Source organism: Teleopsis dalmanni, chromosome 2 (genome assembly GCF_002237135.1).
Source record: "Teleopsis dalmanni isolate 2A chromosome 2, ASM223713v2, whole genome shotgun sequence".
Classification (NCBI taxonomy): domain Eukaryota; kingdom Metazoa; phylum Arthropoda; class Insecta; order Diptera; family Diopsidae; genus Teleopsis; species Teleopsis dalmanni.
Window position 1 is genome coordinate 178,778,239 of NC_051847.1, and position 22,991 is coordinate 178,801,229.

Sequence of the window (22,991 nt, forward strand, 5' to 3'; positions counted from 1 at the left end):
ATTAGCTTTAGTGGATTTCAGGTTTGCGAGTTATTATCTTTAACTCTATTTTAAATTAATAACAGTCCTACTTTTTTCTCTACATTAAAATTCAAAAATTGACACTACTTTCAAAATATTTCCCGGTTTTATTAAAGTCACGCGTCATTGACCTTCATTTAAAAAGAATGTCACTTTTTCGTTATCTCAACTTTATCTTCTGCTTAAAATTTATCTTACGCATAGTTGCATTTGAAATGTTTCTTAATTTCAGCCTTTCATTCCAAAAATATTATGGCCATTTTCTTTAATTTCGTTCCAACCTTCAAACTGGAATTTTGTATGGAAAAAACAACTTAATTTGGCTGAATCGAAGATGAAATTAATATTTTTATGAAATTAAGGTATACCTCAAAACATGTTATTCAAAACTTTCGTGTTTCAGTTTATATATATTATAAATTATTATTATTATGTTAAAGCTAGTTAAGTCAGTACACTTGAGCACTTTTACTCTCTATTAACTGCGAGGTATCTTCAAAATCCCTCTCTACGCCTTGACTGGAGTATTGTTTACCATTTCATTAGACTAAGCAATAACTGACCTCAGATCTGCATACCTCCCCGAGGAGCCTTTAACCATTCTGAGATTCGATAATGTTTTCAGGGTTCTATCCTTTATGTATTTTTTGATCGGATCAATCTTAAGGTCTATGAAGATGTAATTCGTCCTAATGTACCATGGTACTTTGAAAAGTCTTCTCAGAGCCCGACTGTGCAATTTCGAACTGGCAAACAATAGTTTTTGAGGATTTACTAAACGCTGCACATCTATATAGAAGTGAGTGACGAATTATTTGGTGATATATAATATAAAATAATATGATATAAATATTATAAATTGTTATGAATAGTATATTGAGGATTTGCATTAAAAAATTATTTAAGGAATGGCTAAATTTAAACATACTGGGTAGAGCTTCTCGAGATAAATCTTATGCCAACAACTTAAACCGCATTTTAAATAATATTTTAGCTAAGCAAGTGCTTATCATTCGGAATATGCAATACTCATCCCAACGTTATTTGAGTAATACTCGTATAAACTATTTGGATGATTACAGTGATGCAATGCTAAATGGCAGAAATGTTCTAAGAAAGAAGTATTCAGAAGATATCGTTTATCTTTATTTTCCGTTTTCTGGAAGTACGCACTTTTACTTTCAAAGTTCATAAACTTGAGAGAAAAACATAAAATCTTTTCACACTCTTCAAATGTTTGTACAGTAAATGATCTGAATATTAATCTACGAATATCTGAAGTAGTTCCACATAAAAACGTATAAAGTTGAACTTTTCGTTGTTAAATTAAAACAATAAGACGAGCGAGTACAAATTATATATGCAAATTATGAAAAGTTGTTCAAGTTTACGTTTGCTTCAGAAATTACCAAAATTTTCAATTAAATTGACTATTAAACTACACACGTTCATGGAATGCTTCAAACCTTTATTTAGTATCCGCGTCAGCGTCATTCGAAGACGAAATGCGCTGCCGGAATTTATTACAAAGTTTCGAGCGGTCGAGTACTGTACGTGCGTGCTAAAAATCCAAAAAATTCGCTTTCTATCGAATCATAATAGAGTTTAAAAATAAAAGTTAAAAACTTTAGGCAAATAAATAAATACCTGCATTATTTATGAAGAGAAGCTCAGTTTCTGAAACTCACTTCGTACATAAATACTCGCATGCATCAAAATATGTGAAAAATAATTCAAATGTCCGAGTACTTTTTATTTATTTTTTGTTGAATTTTATATTTCGAAATTTGACATTTTCACTTTTGAGTCACCTTTCAAAATAACAATGAGGAGTGTCCAATTAACACCGATCGAACGAAATTGCAATATTTCGTTCTGCCTCATTGCAATTATTGCTGATCATCTACACTTAACACTTAACACTTAACGCTGCTTGGCAACAATTATCGCAAGTCAAACATTTGAAAAATTTTAATTATATTTAAAAAAAATTTTTTTTATATATACTTTATTTAATCATTTTCAAAATTTCATCTATATGTGATTTTTTAATGAATTTTATATAAAACCCCGTTGTGGAAAAACGTGGAATATCATATATATACATTTTAAGTATCTTCGATATAGATCTAAATGGTGCCCACAGACTAAACAGACTGAGACAGACACAAATTATTTATTTAGCAATTTTTATTTGAAACCCCGTTGTGGAAAAACATAAGGGAATAACATATATAAATATATTTCAAGTATATCGAAAATAGATCTAAGTGGTACCCAGAGACTAAAGATAGACACATATTTATTATTATATTTATTATATTGATTTATTATTTGAAACTCCGTTGCGAAAAAACATAATAAAATAATATATATAAGTTTCAAATATCTCAGAAACAGATCTATATGGTATCCACAGACTAAACAAGTTGTCTTAATTTCTTTTAAAAAACATATAATATCTAAGTCTCATCATCATCATAACTGCTTTTGGTCTTCCACTAATTAAGCTGGTAAGATCTTCTTAAAATCTAACCACCTACTTCTTTACGGTTATATATGATGACAGAAATTCATAGTAAATTTAGTAATTTTAACTAATCCTGATTGAATTTACTTATGATGTTTTTTAACTGAAACTTAATATTCCAACTGATCAAGATTGTTATTCACATTCTGCACATTTAAAGTCGGTCAATGAAATAAATTATTGAAAACAATTTTGATAGTATAACTAAATAATGTGTACTAATATTGAATTTTAGAGCATTGTTCATATGCTGGGTATTAAAATTTTCATACACCCTACATAAGCAATTCAAATTTAGATTGTTTAGAATTAATTAAACTAATCACAATGGCTTAACAGTTAAAATAATTATAATCTTAAATTAGTATACACTACCATTTTTAATAATTTTCTGCGTTCTGTATATTGAACTACTCATCCTAATATTTTAGCATCTTTCAAATTAGTAATTACTCTGCTAAAAACATTAAAAACAGCCCCCACTAAATTAGTTCATCCTCCTCCATAAAACAATCTTCTCAGAAATTTTCGCAAGAAATTTAAGTAATTTCTAAACTGACAAATAATTTTACTTGATGACTTGATATTTTATTGTCAACTCCTATGGAAGTAAAATTTCATACTTATCGAATAACACAGTAATTCTACTTACGAGGTAGATCGAATTATCTGTAATATAAATAATTTTTTTAAAAAATTAATATACAATTAATTATTAATTATTTAAAAACAGTTATAATTTTATCTGTTAAATAAACGAGCTTATCCCAGTAATAATCCAAAACTTATTAAAAATATGTCGTAATATCAATTAAAAATTAAAAAACAATTTCCAATACATAAGTCTGTATGTTTGATTATTTTCATTATAATTACATTTATAATTCTCATTTTCTTTTAAGATGTTGGTATATTTATGACCTAAACTACCTTAATCATTTAATATTTTTGTTTTTCATATAATGTGTTTGCTAATTAGCCGATTGGGCTATGAATGGATAATCTTAAAGTAAAACATAGGTTTCCATAAAAATTAAAAAAATTTAATTTATTCGTTTTCTATATTATTCATTTCGCTCAAATACTCCTCTATAGCGCCAAGCCTTACTAATTATCTGTTAAAAACCATTTTAATGTGTCCCTTCGATACTTGTAGTTCGTTAGGTACCAAAAGACAAAGTAGTGAAGAAAAATTATTTGGCAGTATAAATAAAATATGGACTCTTCGGGAAAATATCCAAACAGATTATTTTACTCAGCAATGGAGTAAAATAACCTGTTTGGATATTTTCCTAAAGTGTCCATTATTTATTTATACCATCATACCTTTGCAAACAGAATAGATAATTAGTAAGGCCTGGCTATAGTGATAAGAAAATGAGACTGTCCTTAGCAACTAATAATAGTGAAATAAACCAGATAACAAACAAGACAGATAATCAACAAGATCTCACAATAGTAATGAGATAATAGAATTCCTCTTAGAAACTACCGAAATTAGCTGCAAGGTGTCTAATGCTCTCAATATAATTACCACTTCTTCGCAAGTTCTGAATTTACCTACTAGGTAAATAAACCACTATCAGGGTTACAGACCTGTCAACATAGCATTTCGGTTCCAACTAGTTCAACAGAAATCGATGTTAAATGTAGATGTGTAATAGTTTTTTTTTTGTTTGTATTAAACCAAAAAAACATTTTATATCCTGTTAGCCCCTATATTAATTAATTTTAATTTATAAACGAATATACGTATTTTCACCTTTTAGAATAATTTTATAATTTTTGCAATAAATGAACAATTATTCTTGTCCTGTCCTCTTATTCCAGTGGAACATACGACCTCCACCATTTTTAGGATCGGATTCTATTACTTGATTCTTGGCAAATATAATACCAGGAATAATTGACTTTTCATAGTTCTTTCTCAATTGTCCTCCTCCAAGCTCTAGCTGCCGTTCCAAGTTGACGGCTGACTTGAGTATTCCACCTCAAAACTTGGCGTGCAATGTTTACATGGGAACTGCAAAGATTATGGCCTATCCAACGCCATTTCCGATTGACTGCTGTCTCTAGGCCGGCGACTACTGCATTTACTCCAAGTGCTTTAATATTTTCTTGTATGACTCAGACGTTACGCCTGAGTAGGCAAACGTCACCTCTATATTTCACAACTTTCAGTTCCATGAATAGATTTTACTGGATATCTTTGTTGCTTTTTAAGGATGCTCGCATCATTTCGTTCACCACGAGAAGAAATAGAAGTAGTGATAATGGGCTCCCTTGTCTTACTCCTGTGACTACGTCAAGTGTGTTTAATAGCAAACCGTTGTGCAATATTCCGCATTTAAATACTGTGTATATTAGCTTTTATAAGATTTGTTTGTTTGGGTGGAATTTATAGATTCTGTGAAATATTCCGAAGAAATCAACTGTTGACACTAAGAAGGAAATATTTAAATTAAAACTGTGTTCAACCTTAGCAAGGAGTAAGGTTGCAATAGACTTATAAATTCGAAAAAAAAGTAAATTTTTGATTTGACAGTGTATATTATATCATAGTAATCCTGAGGTCATGTACTATGAGGAGCTAATTTTTTAATGCGGTATCCATAGATTTACTTCTATATCAATGCTAACCCGTATGTTGTTATTAAAAATAAAGCTATGGCAACATACAGAAGTATCTCTGAACTTTTACAAATTGCTTTAGTTTTAAATATCTGTAGACAATATCTTTCAACACTAAGACAATAAATATAAAATAATTACTTAAATATTTTTGCACATTCAACTGTGTTTTCACTTTTTACAATACAGTTTAACATTTTTCTCGAAGAAGTAAAAGTGAACTTTAAGTTATTATTCGTGCACTTTAATTCTTTAAATGCAAATTGATTAAAAAAAAAATATTTTAATTACGTAAATACGTGTGACAAAAGATACATTTTGATCATATGCATAAAAAGTAAAGTTTATTAGAAAAATTAACTGAAATAATAATGAGATAATAGAAGAAATGATAGATAAGTGAGTCGAAGTATACAAATCACTCGAATAAATGCCAACGAGAGTATCTGCAAACAAAACGCTGAAATGTGTGATTCCAAGCAGTAACAAGCCACACTCTACTTCAGCTTCTTTGGTAGCAGATTAAAGTGAAATTTTTCATATATTTATTATGTGCAAGTAAACTAGTTAATTTTCTATTTTACTCTAATTTAATTTTAGACGTTTTTTCAAATGCAACAAATTAATGGTCATCAATCTTAAGAAAATATTATTATCGTCTGTCGATTTTAGTCGAGTCAACAATAAAACGTCAATAAAAGTATGGAGCTACGCAATGAGACATACGCTCAACGCTACTAACACATATTCAGATACGAATTGCCAATGCCATAGCCATCTCTTATAATTCCGTACTCTTTGGCCACTGCTACTGCCACTGCCACTGTCGAAGCAGAGGCACGGCGGTGAAGCGACGCTGTTGTCTTCGCAGTTGCAGCTTGTCCATATCACATCACGTGTCCACAATATTTAATCAAGCCTGTCTAAGTCAACAACAGTTCACAGTTTTTACGCAATTACTCTTCCAACTCCTCCAACTTTTGTCAATTTTGCAGTCCACACCATTGTAAGTTTTCGACGTGAAGAAATTGACTGGCGATGATTTACGCACTTCTCAGACAACATTTCTTGCCGGCAACGATTAATCAGTTTTCTGACGTTGATGTTCCAAAAATGATTTTATCGAAAAACTTGGATAGAATTCAGTTAAACAGAAAGAAAAATCCAATTCTCATTGATTGTCGCTCAAATAATTCTTTCAATTTATTTGAAGAATCTGTTTTTCATAAGTTTTATTTTGCACTGTGGCAAGAAATTCATAATTTTAAAGCAATTATTATCGAATTGATGTAGAGATACTCAGATAAACAGTCAACGGTATAAGTCTTTTGATAAGGAATCCATTTAATATTTTTATATTTAAAATAAATATCTTGAAAAGATATATTTCTTTATCGCAAAATGTATATACGAATATAACAAAACATATTACAGAAAAGTAAAGTGGCATATAAGTATTTTGACACATATTTTGATATAGATAACTGAACAAAGCAAACGCTTTGACCCATTAATGTTAATTATTAATAAAAAAAATATATAACCTTCCTTAACATTTATAACTTTTTGCAGCCATCTAGGAACCGAATTCACCAATGTTTGTATATAATTCAACGACATATACTTCCTAGTGTATCTACCTCAGAGATCTTCGTGTGTCTTTGTTAAATTTCTCTAACACTTTACTAAATAATCAAGTAACCGACTACGTTTAAATACCCTAACCCTTTGCATAAAAGATAAGACAATTATTAAAAGATAAGAAGATAAAATTTTATTCTAAGTACTTAGCCAAAATTGAGAAGATTTGTTATTAGTTGAAGATCCGAATAAGATTAGGAAGAGGTCGTGGGTTATTTACAATATCAGATTATATATAGGGTTTAAAAAAAGTCTTCCCACAAAAACAATGTACAGTTAAATAACTCTTAATATTCCAAAAATGTGTCATGCAAATAATGATTACAATCATTATAATGAAACTTAATTAATATAATATATGCAATATAATGGAGTTAATAACTTTTCAAGTATTTTAGAAATATTTTTAAAGCACTCTGGAGTGCCTTCAAAGATTACAAACTGTCAAAAAGATTTTTCTGTTCTAGATAATATAAGTTCTGGCTCCTCTTTGAAACTACAATTAAGTCCTAACGTATCTGATTACATCATATAACAAATCACAGATCAGAAATATTTATATGTAAGTCGCTTTTAAAAAATTTCATTTTTACTTTTATTATGGCGGAATAAAAAAGAAACTGTCATAATTATGTTTAAAACACTAAATTAATAAGAATATTAATCTTGGTCCAGTAATTGGAAGATTTCAATTAACCATTATAGTAGAAAGAGGTACTCCGTTTGTAATCTTCACTGTCTACTATATTCTGTTACTATTTCTATTTGTTTGTAGAATTTGGTTCATTTTGTTTTACTTTCATCATCTCTGACATTATCGTCAGCTGTCTTGAGTGGTGTACTGTAATACCATATGGATCATATTATCTAAAAGTTTTCATAACAAACGTCCAATCTATTTACATTTATGTTTTCCAATTTCGATTTCAGCAAATTTTCACTTAATTTACGGTTGATTTGGTTAACAGAGAAAGCTACCGTTCTCGATCCATAATTTAGTCAAATAACTTAATGTCTGACATATATACCTAACTGATGTAATTCAACTGCTTCCTCTTTTTGTGACTCCAATTTACATTATGAAACCGGTCTGATGCTTAAACTGCTTATATTTTTTGCTGAAAACTCTGTCAGAGACAATATCTCATTAATATCAATAAAATCCTTAACAACATACGAAAGTCAAATATATATATATATTATATATACATAATGTATTATATATACATATTATATTTTAATATATATAATATATATTATTATTATAGGTATATTATTATATTATATATATATAATATATGTTGTATAATATACATAATATATAAAGAAAAAAGTAAAACAGTGAATGACTGCTGATAATATTTGCAATAAGAACGTAAGATAGGAGGAGGGGCGTGATGGATAGCAATAAAAAAAAGTTGAAAAAAACACTAGCCCGTTATGTTAAGAAAAAAAAATAATGAGAATAATAATAGCCTTTGAAATATAAAATCTGACTTTTATTCATGTTTTGTAAATACGATTAAAATTTATATTTTGCAAATAATCAATAAGTTCCACAGTGCATTTACAGTTATTTAATAAAGACAACAACAACAATAACAGAAGCTTCACAAATATTGAAATTACATTATGACTACTGCTTGGCGCTTTTTTTGCATTGAAAATATGCAAAAACAGCTCAAGAGCGGCTTTAAAGCCACTCAATGACAGCTTGGAACCGCACTTAAGAGCAGCAAGCAGCTCTTGGGTAAGTGTCTGCGTAGTGCGGCTCATTGTCATTGTCAATGGCTTCAGACAAGGCAAAATGAACCATAACAACAAAAACAGCAGCTCGTTTATGCGCGGCTTATTTAAATTGTAAGCTTGGCTTCAACGCACTGGAGTTATTATCGGTAGTTTCTGTAATTTTGAGTAATTTTTTTTTCTCGAACGTGTATCGCGTAAACTGCTTTTATTGTTTTATTGTTGATGTCGTTGATGTTGTTGCTGTAGTTGCTGTAGTTGCTGTTGCTGCTGTTGTTGCTTGTTGTTGGTTGTTGTTAACAAAATGTGTACGTGAATATTTGTTTTAGTGAATATACATTAAACGTTTTCTCAGCTATTGAATACTATGTTGTGTATGTTGCGAGTTCGGTAATAAAACTCGACCCACAAACGTCTTCAAGTCACAGTTTACCGGTTGCCTTCTAACCGTTCAATTGAACGCTTTATCAACGAGCAAAAACCAAAAAATTGAATAATAGTGGATTAAAAGTATTAAAGGATAAAACCATATAGATTGTGGATTAAAAATTTAATTTTTTTTAAATTTTCAACTAAAAGAGATATGTTTAAGTTTGTGTGTTTGTTTGCCCTGGTGGCAACCAGTGCTGCTGCAGTCACAGCGAATGGATCCCCCTCAGAAAGCGACAATCTTTTGTCCAGTGCTTTGAAAATTGTTAAGGATTGCGGTGATCGTTCAATGGTTCTGTGCATCAAGGTAAATTTTCTTAAGAAATTGAATGAAGTGATTTGAATTGGAAAAAGACTAATATAAATTTGTGATAAAAATATTTGTGTATAATTGAAAGTGAAAGAAACAAGTATTGGAACGTATTAGAAAAATAAGTCTCTTCTCTTCGACTGAGAAAGTGATTTTTTATACATCCTTACTAGATTTATTTGGGATTAATAAAATGTTTATAATAAAAGTGGTAGTGTTTTGCTGTATTAATTATGTTAAAAATATTTGAAAATTATTTAAATTATATAAACAATAAACAATTTTTGTTAAGTCTAAATAATTATACAAAAAGGAACAAATTATTGAAAATTTAGAGATATTTTGTCTTTTCAAATCTTTCAGATATAAAATAGTTATGCACTATATGCTTGCTAGTAAAAAATTATAAGATATGCTGACGTAGAAATTCAGATTATATTGAAAAAAATCTATTTTTAAAATAAATAACTAAAGCACACTTTTTGTGAATTACATATAGTTATAGAAAAATGTATAATATTTCTATATCAGAAATAGGATATCCAATCAATTATTGTCGTCAGTGATTATCATATATTATCATGCATTGATTTTTTATTCTAAAGAACTGTCTTACCATCACTTTCAAACTGATTGAAAGCTTTTAGTCTTATATATCAATAGTTTTGATAATATATGTTAAGTGAGAATCACTAGTACAGGGTTAAGAAAGTTATATAAGCAGTTTATAATTTTGATTAAACATTTTGTTCACTTGGACCAAACAAGATCTGCTAATATCTTAGTGTTAGGTTCTGCTAAATACATCTGTTCTTATCATCTGTATATGTTTCAAATTGCTAACAATGACAAAGGTCCAGTATTATAACTTATTCTTTCAAATATGGGAATTTTTAATAATAGTTACTTTTTATTATATATTTATACTCATATATATAAATATATATACTTTATAAAATAAGTTATCTTCAGGTGTAATAATAAACCCAATTATTCATGATATTGATATGAATCATAATTTATCTTTTCCACCCTCAAAGGCCTTTAAGAAATCAAATATTTTTATTAATTAAAACCTTTATATTAATATAACCGATAATCTTCATATTTTATAACTCGAAACTATATTCAAAAGAAGTAGCAAATATTTGATAAGAATCTTCATGTTTCACTACTAATCGAAGATTGAAATAGATATAAAACCAAAAACAGAAAAAGTACCAAAAGTCACCAATTTGATAAGATGATAATGATAAGAAATTATGAAAAAAAAGTTGAGCATTACTTATTGGCTTATTAAAACCTTTCCTGTTATATATATATATATATATATATATATATATATATTTATATATATATATCTAAAATCACAGTGATTGGAATAATGTACATACAATTTTTAACTTCACTTTATAATTAGAATCTTTTCCAAAGAAGCACCAATTATTATCAAAGTATATAGTTTATTCCCAAAGTAGAACACATATCCCATAAAGAGATAATGTAGTGATAGGCTAAACCAATTTAGAGAATAGCTTAAAAAAGAACTAAACCAAAATTCTCCAAAAACAAATGTTTATTCAGCTAGAAGGCTACGAGAAGGCCCTGATGCATTAGAATTTTTGTCCCACTTCTTCAAGAGAAATCATTCTTATTGTATATATATATATAATTATACACATAAATAAATAATTATTATATTCTTTTAAGCTTATTTTGTCTATTAGTACTTAATAGTTAGAGTATAGGTCATTTTTATTATTTATCACACATACTCCTAAATAAGTCAGTTTTATGTACTTTTAAACTGATTTTATATAATGGATTCTTATATTACTCTTCTTCTTGTATTCTCTTAAGCTAATTATATCAATTAATAGCTTACAGTTGTAGTGAAAGTTATTCTATTTATTTATTACTCATACTGCTTAATAAGTCATTCTTGCGTTTATTCAAGCCGACTTTAACTATTAGTACCTAATTGTAATATTAATAGTTTTTAAAAAATTATTTAGAATACATTCCGATTCGATTTTTAGACTATATAATAAAAGTAGCATTAGCGGATCAATGTATAAAGTAAGCTTATTAGTAATATTAAAAATGTCTTGTCCATTAATATATAAAATATTAAGTTGAACATATCTCCAATTACTTTTAATTTAATTATTTCTAATAAATATTATTATTCTTTTATACAAATATTAAGAAGAAATTGCAAGTGAATTTAACATGATAATATATATTATTAAATAGTAATAACATTTATGTTCTTCAATTACTTAGGAACGTGCATTACACTACTTCGATAGTGAGAATGGCGACGTTAAATTGACTGATGGCATTTCCTTGATCAAAACCGATGATATACCAGTCGGACGTTCACTCAATGAAGTCGTCTTGCCCGAAGAATCTGAGGCTCGCGAGAATGAGGTTGATTCACTATTGGTCGAACGTGTGGCGCGCTTCTTCGGCACACACACTCTACAATTCAAAGTACCAAAAGACTCCATACAGGATATGCAACGTGCGCTTGAAGAATGTAAGTAAACAACAACAGAAATTTTTAAAAAACAGAAAACAAAAAACAGAAAACAAAAAACAGAAAACAACTTGCGATGAAAGTTAAAGTATGATTTTTTTTCTTCTCATATTATTTATATCGATTTAATCACGTTTTAATATTTGGGTTACTGAGCGAACGGGTAATCCTGTTTTCACTGTTAAAATTGTTTATATTTTGAGGTCGTCATGCAAGTGCAGCAGTAATTTTATTGCATTTAGCAACTCGTATCTTATGTCGCAAACTCACGCCAAATGCGAATATCTGAAGTTGCTAATTCAGCTTTGCTGTCTGTTCGCTGACGATTGCACGTATCTCTCAAAACCAAAACAGCGGAAAGACGCTTTAGGCGGTTCAATTTTTTATTGAATTTATGATATCCACAAAGTGCATCAATCTATTAGGCATTCTCCGATACCAATAATGTTTGTTTAATGACTTTGACAATATTTCAAATTGTTGACATAATTTTGTTCGAGTATTTCACAGTTACTCTAATCCATTTGCGAAACTCTTCGAAATGGCAATGAATTAGTTTATGCAAATTTCACTTGAAATGGCTCGTTTTCAAACAGTTTGCCACAATAAATAAAACATAATTGGATATCATTTTACAGAAATGCATTACTGCGTGCATTACCATATCAAAAGAAATTACTTATTTGCACTCCCGAACGAGGCCAGCAGATACATGAGTATTGGGTGCTGATTTTATTGAATAAAAATAATAAAAATAATAGTTGAAGTAGAGTTTTCGATTCACATTTCAATAAACAAAGTATAAATTGGTAAAATGTTAATTTCATATTAAAAATAATACTAAATAGTGAATATTTATTATTTTATTTGAAAATTTTTATTTAATGTTTACTAAGAAAATATTTTATTCAAATGAATGAAAATTTATAGCATAGTAAATGTTTACATTTATTTATTGATGTCATTTAAAATCTAACATCACTGATATTTTAAAATATATCTTAATATTTATTTTGATTAATTTCTACTTTTTTTTATTCACAATATTTAATTTTTACTTCTCATTATCATTTCACTTAGTAAGTAATACACTTTAATTAAGTTGAGTGCTTGTGGCTTTAACATTGAAAATTATTATGCACACAAATTTTTAAACTTAGCGATAAATTTTTAGCTTATCCGTCATTATAGGTGCTGTGAGCTGGCACAGGCATTACTTTCTTTTTAACATTTCTGCTGCGCTTAGCTAGGCTGTTGATATCCAAATCTTCTTCGTTTGACTGTTTCCAAAGCACCGTAAAAATACTTTGGTTCATATTTGGTACTATTCTATACACCATTTTATTATTTCATAGAAATAGAAGTAGATAAGTAGAGCTGACGTGAGTGAAGAAGAAGAGATTCAATTAGTAAATACTATTAATTCAATTAAGTAAATCATAATCAGTGAAGTCATTTTCAATACATAACTTAATTTTATTTCTAAATGCTATTGATCATTTTTGTCTACTTTACTGTATGATATGTACATTTAACATTGCTATCTAACCAACTTAAATAGAGATTGTATCTTTATGATATAAACAACTTTTATATATACATTTAACATATATAAACAACTTTTATAGATAAAATCAAACTAATTATTTTCTAATTAGTTGAACTATAATATTTGCTTAAGTACTACTCTTCGTCGCATCAGTGCTTACTTGTTTCTATAATTTGTACCTTTTTTGTGATAAATAGGGGCCTTAAATAAATTATAGGCTTTATAGGAAACTAGAATAATATGAAGATCTTATTAAGATATCCCAAAGTAATGTTAGTATTATAGCAGGTTTGTTATCTAGATATCTTGACTATTAAGAACGTACTTTCTCATGGATCATAATTAGCTGTAAGATCTTCCTATAAGTAGACTCTATTAAATGTTCGAAATAGTTTTACAAGCTCTTATCGTAATATAGTACGACAGTAATTATCGCAGAATAATAATTAGCAATAATATATGAAGAAGTCTACAGGTGTCAGTTTGTATCATTTTGGTGACCAAGCAAAATATTATCCTTACAGTTTAACGAGTACCTAATCAGCATATGTAAATGATTAGCAGGCTTCACTTCTTACGTTAGCTAATTTGTATGCGATCAGAGACACAAATATATGCCAACCATAATCTGCTTTAAGATAGGTGCAAATACTGTATCTACCTTGTTATAAAAATATTTTGGTGTTAATCGAAGCATAAAACAGCAGCTTCAGGCGTGAATTTTAATGTTATGTAGGTCTTCCCCTATATGTTAAAGATCTAGTAACCGGAATTTTTTTACAGTTTTACCTGTAGTGCGCTCAAATGGACAATTAACCAATCACATCTTAAGAAAATAAATGGTTTATTAGTAATTGAAACTATAAAATAGCAAAGCTTAAGTAAAAAAATGATGTCTTGAGTCATAGTTCTGTTAAATATATATCACTGAAATTATGCTTTTAAATCAAAACTATAAGGGTGCAGTAGTCGGTACAGTTATCTCTAGAAGGTTACAAAATGATTTAAATTTCAAAATGATTTCTGACAATAGACTCAATATTGACAGGAAAATTGACATAGATTATAAGAATCTATACTACTCATTTAAGTAGATATGAAAAGATTTTGTAGATAACTTAGTAAATTATTTTTTATCTACATCGCAAAGTAGTATAATAGTAACTAGTCTGATAGTAGTAACACTAGTTTCTACCATTTTTACTACTTTTTTTGACCATTATTTCTTAAAGAATTCCATTTAATAGGTAAACCCAAAGAAGTACCAAAATAGAAATTAAGAGAATTTTTCCACTTAACTGTGAAAGGCGATGATAATAGATTTTTATGTTTATAATCGATCCCAGGTGGTAGACTCTCAGATCTTGGTTTGAAGATTTCTTCATATTAAAAATAAATAATTACTTCTGACTTAATATTCAATTAGTGGCTAAGAAGAGACCAGGGAACCGCAATGAATAACACTATAAGATCATTATATCACTATAAACTATATCTTTGAACTTATATTATTCAGATTGCTATGCGGGCTATGGTGACATTTTAGCTAACCCACCAATAGCCTCATCTCTACACTACTAAGGAGAGATTTTTTACCTTAAAAGTGTAGTTAAACTAGTTCTTAAGCCCGGTTATTAAACAGGAATGAAACAAATCGATTTAATTTTATTTTATCAGCTAAAAATTTCTTTTTCCTGAGTGCCACTTAAATGTCTTGTTTTCTCGCAGTTGCAAAATATGTTATTAATTAAAGTGTGTTAATAATTTGTTTTATTTTTTATATTTTTTAACTACATATTATATATAAAAGTATTTAGCTATTGCCATCTCTACAGAAATATGCAAACCACTTAGTTTTCCCATTTGTTAATTTTATTATTTTAGTTCTCGTTTTCACAATAGAAGAAACTTTAGTGATAATTGTTTTTTTAAAATAATAAATTTAAATAATAAATTTAACAGCAATTTAAATTATAGTTAGTTTTATATTAAAATTAAATACTTAATTAATTACCACTTCTAAAGTGTTTACATATACTAAACTGTTTATTTGATATAGCGGAAGAGGTTTGATGAATTCGATAATAGTATCAGAACATTATCTGAATCATTATAATTTCTAATAGTAGTATTAATGATAAACTAACCGTTAACATTATTTAAACTGATAGTCGAAATTATGTACTGCTAATTATTAACAGTTATTACCAAAGATTGCTGTAGACAACAGTTTTATAGTCGGCTCTAGAATTCACTTGATTAAAAATTTAGAAATTTTTTTGTTTTGAAAATTTCCTTTTCATACTACATTAGTATGAGCTGACCCAGTAGTCAGGTCAAGGGGTACATGGCCAATCTATTCTAAATGCAGAACCTCTGAGTTAATACACAGAAACAAATCAGAGGTATCTAGGTTGATATCTGTCTTTGCAGGGCACTGAATCATAAGACGGCAAGGATCTAAACTTGGCCCATCCTGTGATATTTTCTGCAACTGTTGAAGAACGAACACCAGAACATCTGTTATGTCTATGTCCAGGTTTGGCTTAGGCTTTTGGTGGCCACATTCTTTAACACACTCAACGATATCTGCAGTATTAGCATTGGCCAGACTTTCGCCTTTATAAATGCTTATGGTTGGTTCCAGTTTGACCTTCTTAAACCAACTATTATGATAAATTATAGATTCAAAGCGGCTTTCTTAGCTAATTGAAGAGGATTTATTCCTCCTTCTACTTCAACTAACTAGCTAATAGAATAGAATAGAAATATACAGGGTATCAGCTCCCAACGGAGCGGGGCACTGCGACCATCAACATAAAATAAAGTTTTATTTTTGTGAAATAAAAATTACTTTCGTAAGACGGAAAGTAATTTGAACATAAAATAAATTTTTGTTTTTGTGAAATAAAAATTACTTTCGGAAGACGGAATGTCTTCTATTTGGATAGGGTTAGGGTTGATCTTTGGTGGTGCAACAGACCCTAACCAAATAGAAGACATTCCGTCTTCCGAAAGTAATTTTTATTTCACAAAAACAAAAATTTATTTTATGTTAAATATATTTCAAATAATACCGATTTTCTCATATTAGACTTTACTTAAATAACTAACTATTGCAACTAAAAGTGGTCATTACTTAAGGCACATCTCATTTAAAAACTTTTCAAAAAATAATTGAACAATTTAAAATTTACTACATTTAAATAGTTATACAGTAATGAATTATGGGAAGGTATATATTGTCACTTCTTTGTGTCACTCATAAACTACAGTCACTTCTACTTTCGTCAAAATCTCTTTGAACGTTTTGTGAAGTTTCTTCGAAAGTGATGTGCACACAGTAAGCCCCTATAAGATACAATTGTATTTCATGTATGCCGCTTGTATTAAAACTATCAATTATCACTTCTTTTAAATATTTTATATATTTTAGTATCTTTTTATACATAAAACGTATTAAATTGGCAATAAAACGAGGCCAGGCCAAATCATTGCCAGTTCGTATGTTGGCGGGCAAACTTTCTCATTTTACGCAAACGGCGCACGTAAAGTGTTAATTACTCAAAAATTTTTATTGTGAACACGAATAAATGTTAACTATAAATGATATACAATTCGTCTGCTTGTTAGCAATAGATTTGCTAAATTGGCCAAATAAAAGTTTGCAATAAACTTGCACATTTTCACAGCTCAAAGAATGCACGAGGCGTAGTGAGGTTGGCATCGATTAGAGAAATGCACTTTCGGCTAAAAAAAGGAAACGTACTCCAACTAAAGTGACATTGGATTAGTAAATATAAATTGAAAAAATATAATAAATTATTTATGAAATTCTTTAAATTTTTTCGCATAAATTTTGCTTTAATCACAATTTTCGATACATTGCAAAAATGTAATTTTTGAAAAGAAAGTGGACAACTCGAGGTGTGGTCGCTCGAGCAGCTGCAGTAATGCTGCCAATACAAACAAGTGTGCCAGACATGCAGTGTATGATAAGTAGGATGTCACTGGATATTAAGTCGAAAACGAGATATTTTACCAAAACTCATTTGAAGTTGACAATGCGTTTAGCGCACAAACAATCAATAAAAATTTCTACTTCGCAAACGACTCCAGCATAACAAACAGATACTTTTGCTTATTTCTACGAATTTTTTCCCTCAACAATTTTTTTTTTTTGCCGACATATACACAAGACACAACTCAATTATTGCTTTTTCAAATATTTTCATTTGGCTTGAATAATTTTTTAATTATCGCATTTATATTTGCTGTTTATGAGCGTTGCCAATTAGATCGCCGCTACACAATAAAGTATCTCAGTATCTCATAGATAGTTTGACTTTTACATGGCATTTTTCTTTGCTCGCAGCCGCTGTAGTTGGAGTTGAAGTTGAAGTTGGAGTTGGAGTTGTGGTTGCCTATATAGAAAAGTTGTTATAATTTCATGAAGATAACCGTAAATGCATATTAATTTCGTTGGCATATTTGATGTGTCAATATGCATTTCCAGTATCTTAACTGTTTCATCAAAAGCCTGTTTCAACTTTTCAACAGCATTGCAACAACTGCGGCTGCTAATATCTCCACAGCATTTCGCTGACGTATGAGTAATAAATCGCAAACTAAATAAGCTTAAAGTGAAAACGTTGTGAAAATGTTGAATGCATTTCTTCTCTTATTATAAACTTAATTCATTAATTATATCTTGATTTATGTTAATCTTGATTTTCACCTTTTCTATTAATTTATTTTTTCAATTACAGCTCGCGGTAAGAAGAAGCAAAAGAAGAAGTTATTATTGCCACTTTTGTTGCTCTTCAAATTGAAAATGGCTGCACTCCTTCCACTTGCCATTGGTTTCTTGGCATTGATTTCTTTCAAAGCTCTAGTGATCGGTAAGATTGCTTTACTTTTGTCGGGTATTATTGGCTTGAAGAAATTGATGGAATCCAAGAAAGAGAATTATGAAGTTGTAGCGCATCCAAGCTACTCACACGATGAACACAGTTACGGACGTTCACTGCGTCAAGCACAGAACTTGGCCTATGCCGCATATAAACCCTGAACTGATAACACACTATAGACGATATATACTCTCTATGGGAGCGCGTTAGGTGGAACGAGTGCAATAAAGTACTGGTGGACTTAATTTATTTATTTAATTATTTAATAATTTTTTTATAGTGCAATGTTCAGTTGAGAAAAAAAGCCATGTTTTCAAATTTATTTATTTATTTATTTATTTATTTAATTGAAGCGATTATAAGAAAAATTAAACAAAAACAAATAAAAATTAAATATTTATTCGCTAAGGTTGTGTAAAAATAATAAGCGTTCAAATAAACCAAACTGCAATAATTAAAAAAAAATATCTCTAACAAGCAATCTTACAAAAACCGTCTACTGAAAAGTATCTAACAAATGCATTTCCTTTCCTGCATCTTTCACTCTTTTGTATGTAATGCTTCGGTACTTTTACTTGTATAGCTAATTTTAGACTTTTAACTTTAACTTAAAACTAAGAGCTTTATTACTTTTAAAATAAACTAATTTTACACTCATTTAATTCTTATATTTATAAAGTGTTCTTTCTGTGTAGAGTACAAATAACCATTTAATTTATTTTCACAATTAACCAAACTTAATCTTAAGTTTATTTTATTTACTATGCATACTTAGCTTTCCCCTCTTCCCTATCAGACTCGTCTCTTAAAGTAGCAATAATTTTATGCATTTATTTTAAAGTTAATGTATTTTTTTTATATCAACTAAAGTGTCTTTGAAAGGCTTTACTACAATTTTCAATAAGCATTAAACTTTTTTTTCATATTTTAAGCAAAACAGCAATAAATGTTTTTGAAATTTTTAAAACATGTTTTATTAATTAAAAATAATTCAATTTAAAATTTTTTTGATCAAATATTATAAGGTTTACAGAAAAATACTATTCGCTATAATATCATTTGCTAATTAAGAGGTTTTTTCGAACAGTAGTGAACAACAACAACAAAAATTCTTTTTTATATTATTTTAATTAATTGAATTTTTGGCTGACCATACAGCTGTTTCGACTATTACCAAATACCCATCATCAGTGGTCTTGGAAATAATTCTTGTATTTAATTTTCGCAAATTTGCTAATTAAATAATTTTTACAACTGACGAGTGATTACTTAGAAAAAAAATAACACTAATCAATCAGGATCTTTGAGATTGTTATTATTTTTACAGCCGAAATACCTGACCATTGCAATATATTGATACTGTAGTATCAATATTCTTTTTGATTTATTTAAACAGTGATAGTTCTTGAATACGGTAATGTACTACATTACTACATTACAATTATGTAGTAAAATAATTCATTCATTATTTTCAACTTTAGTTCTCAACTATTCTAAAAAAAATTACTGGACAACTCGAATTTTCATTTCATAGTACATGCAAAGCAGACTTCATAATAATGATAATAATATTATGATATCATAGGGACCAAAAAAATTAGTCTCCAGATACACAGAGGGTTATCATAAGAATTGATTCACTATTTACATGAGCGGAATTCTACCGGAATACCGGAAATGTGATTTTTGATTATTCATATCTTAAGAATCTCGATCATATGTTACGAAAATTTAAATTTAAAATTCATATTTCCAATCGAGAAGATTAAATAGGGAACCTTTTTTTTATGAATGAATTCAAACTTGAAGATGGCAACCCTGAGCAGGAATATTAGGAAGATAGTAACTACAATATTTTAATTTAGTGTATTAATAAAAGTAAAAGTAAAAGTACCATGATACATTAGAACGAATGACATCCTCAGGGACCTCAAGATTAATCCCATCAAAAAATACATAAAGGATAGAGCCCTGAAACTATTTGCGAAAACTTAAGGGCTTACCAACACCGTGTTATCAAATCTCAGAATGGTTACAGGCTCCTCGGGGAGGTATGGAGATCTGAGGTCAATTATTGCTTAATCTGATGAAGTGACAAACAATAATCTAGTCAAGGCGCAAAGAGGGGTTTTGAAGAAACATCGCAGTTAATAGAGAGTAAATGTGCTCAGATACACTGACTCAACTAGCCTCAACATAATAATAATATTATTATGATATTAATATTGTTATATTATTTGATTTTAATAATTTTAATTAAACAACCTAAAAAATACATTTTATACTAAATAATATAGCTACTGAATAGTTTTTAAATAAATATTCTGAAACATACAGGGGCGTATACAAAGACTCACTTAATCAAGGGGGGATGTGCCTAAATTAATATAAATTTAACATGAAAATATTTTATTGAAAAAAATCCATTTTGCTTAATTCGAAATAGTCTGATTTTTTTCGGAGATGGTTTAGTGTATTGCGAACCCTAAACTTAGACTTTTATACGCCACCAAAAATAAAATTGTTATATAAATAATACTCCTCTTTATAGAATCAATTCCGATTTATAATGAAATCTGATGCAGAGTGGGGGTTGAGCGTCAAAGTCTACCCTCGTACATGCCACACTTGAAACCTAAAACATGAAACACATTTTTCTTATTAAAGATATGTGTGGAGTTTAGACTTATGCTTTTTTCATATAATGCTAAGCCAATTTTTTAACCCAAACTATTTGATTGTAAACTAAAAACACTACTCAGTTAAGCTAACTTCTTCAAATCGAAGATTAATCCTTTTTTTGACAACTACACATACATATATCACAGTATACCTTATTTAACATATTAGAAACAAATTCACAAGCAAAAGTGTATGTTCAATCGTAATTTATTACTAATATATGTTAAAATATCTTCTTCTTATTTGGCACTACAGTCCAGTATGAATCTTAGCCTCCCTCACGATCTGCCTTCATCTGTCCCTATCTTCTGTTACTCTCTTCCAGTTCAGTACTCCAATCGTTCTTGCAACATCATATACGTTCTATATGTTAAAGTATATCATATCAAAAACATTGTGTGTGATATAAAAATTCTTCTTGAACTTAACCCGATCATGTCTGATTTCATTTACGTTATATTATATTATGACATATTATATTGCGATATATTTATATTTTCTGTGTATTGATGCACGTGTAATAATTATATGCTTCAACTTGTTCTGGAAGCATACTTTGGTAAGAGATATTTTTTTAGTTTAAGCTGTAGTTTTTCCTACATATATCAGCATAATTTCTCGACATTTAGTCGATTTGTCCTTAAGTACGAGTGTCTCTTCGTGTACTATTAAAGCTTTTCTTTTTTATCCAACACTAACGTCATCACTACTGTCATTCTCTTCTCATTAAATAAATTCTAAATCCAATTAAATTATCTTTTGTGACTTAGCAGAAGACGAATTTGGAATCTTTAAAAATTATTGAAATGTATCAACTCAGTTTTATGTGAAAGACTCTAATAGTTCTCATATCCACCTTTAAAAGGTGGAAGTCAATATATAAAATATATAAGATAATAATATATAAGATAATATATAAGATAAATATATATATATATAATTCTATCGATCCAGTGTTAATACAATATGACTAAGTCGAATTTGCGGAAACTTGCAGGATGAAGAAATAATTACATACATTTCTCTAAACATAATGGCTAGGCCTTTGCAACAAAAGTGAAAGACTTTTAAGAAAGTACTTTCCTGTCTTTCTGTTGGACTGCTCAGTATTTACAAAAGATATACTAAAATACATACATAAACTCACCTGGAAGCATGGAAGCAGATTTTTGTGTGAAATATAGTATTAAAACTCCTAATATTTGATAAATATGTGAGGTGTAAGGATATCAGCTAAGAAGCCAAAACGACCACTCAATCAGTCATAACTGTTTATATAATATAACAATATATTTACATTCTGTATTAGGTTACTTAAAAAATAATTGTAGGTAGGTAAATAATAAGGTAATCTTAGAATGTTTTTTTTTTATATATATACAAATATGAATACCAATCTATATAATAACAGTTTAAAAACGAAACTAGGTGGAGCCGAATTAATAAACCTTCTTAGTTTTAATAAAAGCAAAAGAGGTTCTTCTTGACATTGTCTTGGATAAGGTATAACAATAGACTTGAGACTTGTATGTGTAACTTTCAATAATATTGTGATTAGTATTTAGATAATCATATCAACTAGGTATATTAAGAATCGTGATAATAAAATATAAACAAATATAGCCACTATAGCATCTACAAAAGAGTCATGTTTAAAAATAAAAAGTTTCTTATGAAAGACTTTCTTCTTTATGTAAACTTTTATTCAAAGGCTTTGAATGGTCACAATTATATGCTAGTGTAGATATCCTAAATCTAAGATCTAACTGCAATTAATACCTCGATAAGTATCTCTTTTAAAATTCTGGAAACGAATTCAAACTAATATATTGTATATACATGTTCATATATATATATTTATATATATGTATTTGGAAATAATTTCTTAGAGTCACTTTTCCCAATTAAATTTTTTACTCGTATCTATTTACTCGCCACAATGTATCGACTTCTAAAAGAGATACGACTATGAGTTTAATCAATATATAAAAAATGTATAG

At 28.7% G+C, this 22,991-nt stretch overlaps 1 protein-coding gene across 1 annotated transcript; it reads left to right on the forward strand.

Annotated features, from left to right (window-relative positions):
- The first annotated feature begins 8,909 nt into the window (after window positions 1–8,909).
- On the forward strand, window positions 8,910–18,664 carry LOC119682529. The gene is made up of 3 exons (XM_038095989.1): window positions 8,910–9,305; window positions 11,595–11,850; window positions 18,169–18,664. Exons 1-3 carry the CDS (start codon window positions 9,153–9,155, stop codon window positions 18,468–18,470), a joined length of 711 nt encoding a protein of 236 aa, XP_037951917.1. The 5' UTR covers window positions 8,910–9,152; the 3' UTR covers window positions 18,471–18,664.
- The last annotated feature ends 4,327 nt before the right edge of the window (window positions 18,665–22,991 follow it).

What these genes read in the sequence shown, in the direction of transcription:
- LOC119682529 (XM_038095989.1), top strand. Translation starts at nt 9,153, where the DNA reads ATGTTTAAGTTTGTGTGTTTGTTTGCCCTGGTGGCAACCAGTGCTGCT. An exon ending in CAATGGTTCTGTGCATCAAG is followed by an intron (nt 9,306 to 11,594) that starts GTAAATTTTCTT and finishes TCAATTACTTAG; the next exon opens with GAACGTGCATTACACTACTT. An exon ending in GCAACGTGCGCTTGAAGAAT is followed by an intron (nt 11,851 to 18,168) that starts GTAAGTAAACAA and finishes TTTCAATTACAG; the next exon opens with CTCGCGGTAAGAAGAAGCAA.